Below are 1,408 nucleotides of genomic sequence, written 5' to 3' on the forward strand. Positions count from 1 at the left end.
GAAGACTTTCTACATGGACCCGCCCCCGGAGGGTTACGGATAACCACCGGCCGCAGGACAATGCCCGAACAATCTCCATCAGGCGAACGTGGAACGAATACATCAGCCTGTGAGCTGTGTTACAGTGAGCCGAGAGTGTTAGTGCCTGTGCGCTCCATTTTGATGATTTACTACAGGCTGAGACAGTGTACAGGTCCGGGCTTCGGTTTCGCAACAGCTTCGTTTTCACAACACGGCCGCCTCGAGACGCCGCGCCGTCGTGCAATTCGTGCCCGAGCCGTCCACAAGGCCGCCGGCACATTTGCCAATGTGCCCGGAGCGCAGGGAGTCGATGGGTGCCGCAGTGCGAGCGAGCACTGCAGCTGCAGTGCTCGCTCGCACTGCGGCGCTGCGCCACGGCGGCGAAGCATGTCTGGACTTCAAGGACAGCGCTTCTCCGCTGCTCGAGGCTTGCGGCACGGTCCAGGCCGACCACACGGAGCACCCGAGGCAGCTGGCGTGGCCTCACTCATGACCTGTGCTACCCGCCGGCGGGGCCAGCTAGCTGCGGTTTCATTCACATTTTTGGCACCCTCCTGCTAGCCGCGCATGAGTAGGGAGACCGTGTGTGGTGTCTTCGCGGCCTAGAGCACCCTCTTGGCAGTCTATATTCCGGATTTTAGCCCTCCTGTCGCATCTGGTGAGCCGTACCATAGCGAGGACCAAACTTTCATTGTCGCCATTACTCCCTCCTCCTCAATCGCCACCACCTCCGCCGCCGCCCTCGCCCCCGCCTCCATCGCCACCACCTCCGTCACCGCCGCCGCCCTCACCACCGCCGCCCTCGCCACCGCCGCCCTCGCCACCGCCGCCCTCGCCACCGCCGCCCTCGCCACCGCCGCCCTCGCCACCGCCACCCTCGCCACCGCCGCCCTCGCCACCGCCGCCCTCGCCACCGCCACCCTCGCCACCGCCACCGAGCCCGCCGCCGCCCTCGCCGCCGCCGCCCTCGCCCCCGCCTCCATCGCCACCACCTCCGTCACCGCCGCCGCCCTCGCCACCGCCGCCCTCGCCACCGCCGCCCTCGCCGCCGCCACCCTCGCCGCCGCCACCCTCGCCGCCGCCGCCCTCGCCACCGCCACCCTCGCCACCGCCACCGAGCCCGCCGCCGCCCTCGCCGCCGCCACCCTCGCCACCGCCACCCTCGCCTCCACCTCCCAGCCTGCCGCCGCCGAGCCCGCCGCCGCCGTCGCCCCCGCCTCCGAGCCCACCGCCACCCTCGCCACCGCCACCGAGCCCGCCGCCGCCCTCGCCGCCGCCACCCTCGCCGCCGCCACCCTCGCCACCGCCTCCCAGCCCGCCGCCGCCGAGCCCGCCGCCGCCGTCGCCCCCGCCTCCGAGCCCACCGCCACCCTCGCCGCCACCACCC

The 1,408-nt window shown here is 72.1% G+C and overlaps 1 protein-coding gene across 1 annotated transcript; it reads right to left on the bottom strand.

Moving 5' to 3' along the window:
- Window positions 1-735: 735 nt before the first annotated feature.
- Window positions 736-1,373, bottom strand: EMIHUDRAFT_124209 (hypothetical protein; the record flags this gene model as incomplete). Its single annotated transcript, XM_005768825.1, has 1 exon — window positions 736-1,373. A coding segment is annotated over one exon (638 nt), but the record flags the coding sequence as incomplete, so codon positions are not given.
- Window positions 1,374-1,408: the final 35 nt, after the last annotated feature.

Source organism: Emiliania huxleyi (genome assembly GCF_000372725.1).
Source record: "Emiliania huxleyi CCMP1516 unplaced genomic scaffold EMIHUscaffold_4466, whole genome shotgun sequence".
NCBI lineage: Eukaryota > Haptophyta > Isochrysidales > Noelaerhabdaceae > Emiliania > Emiliania huxleyi.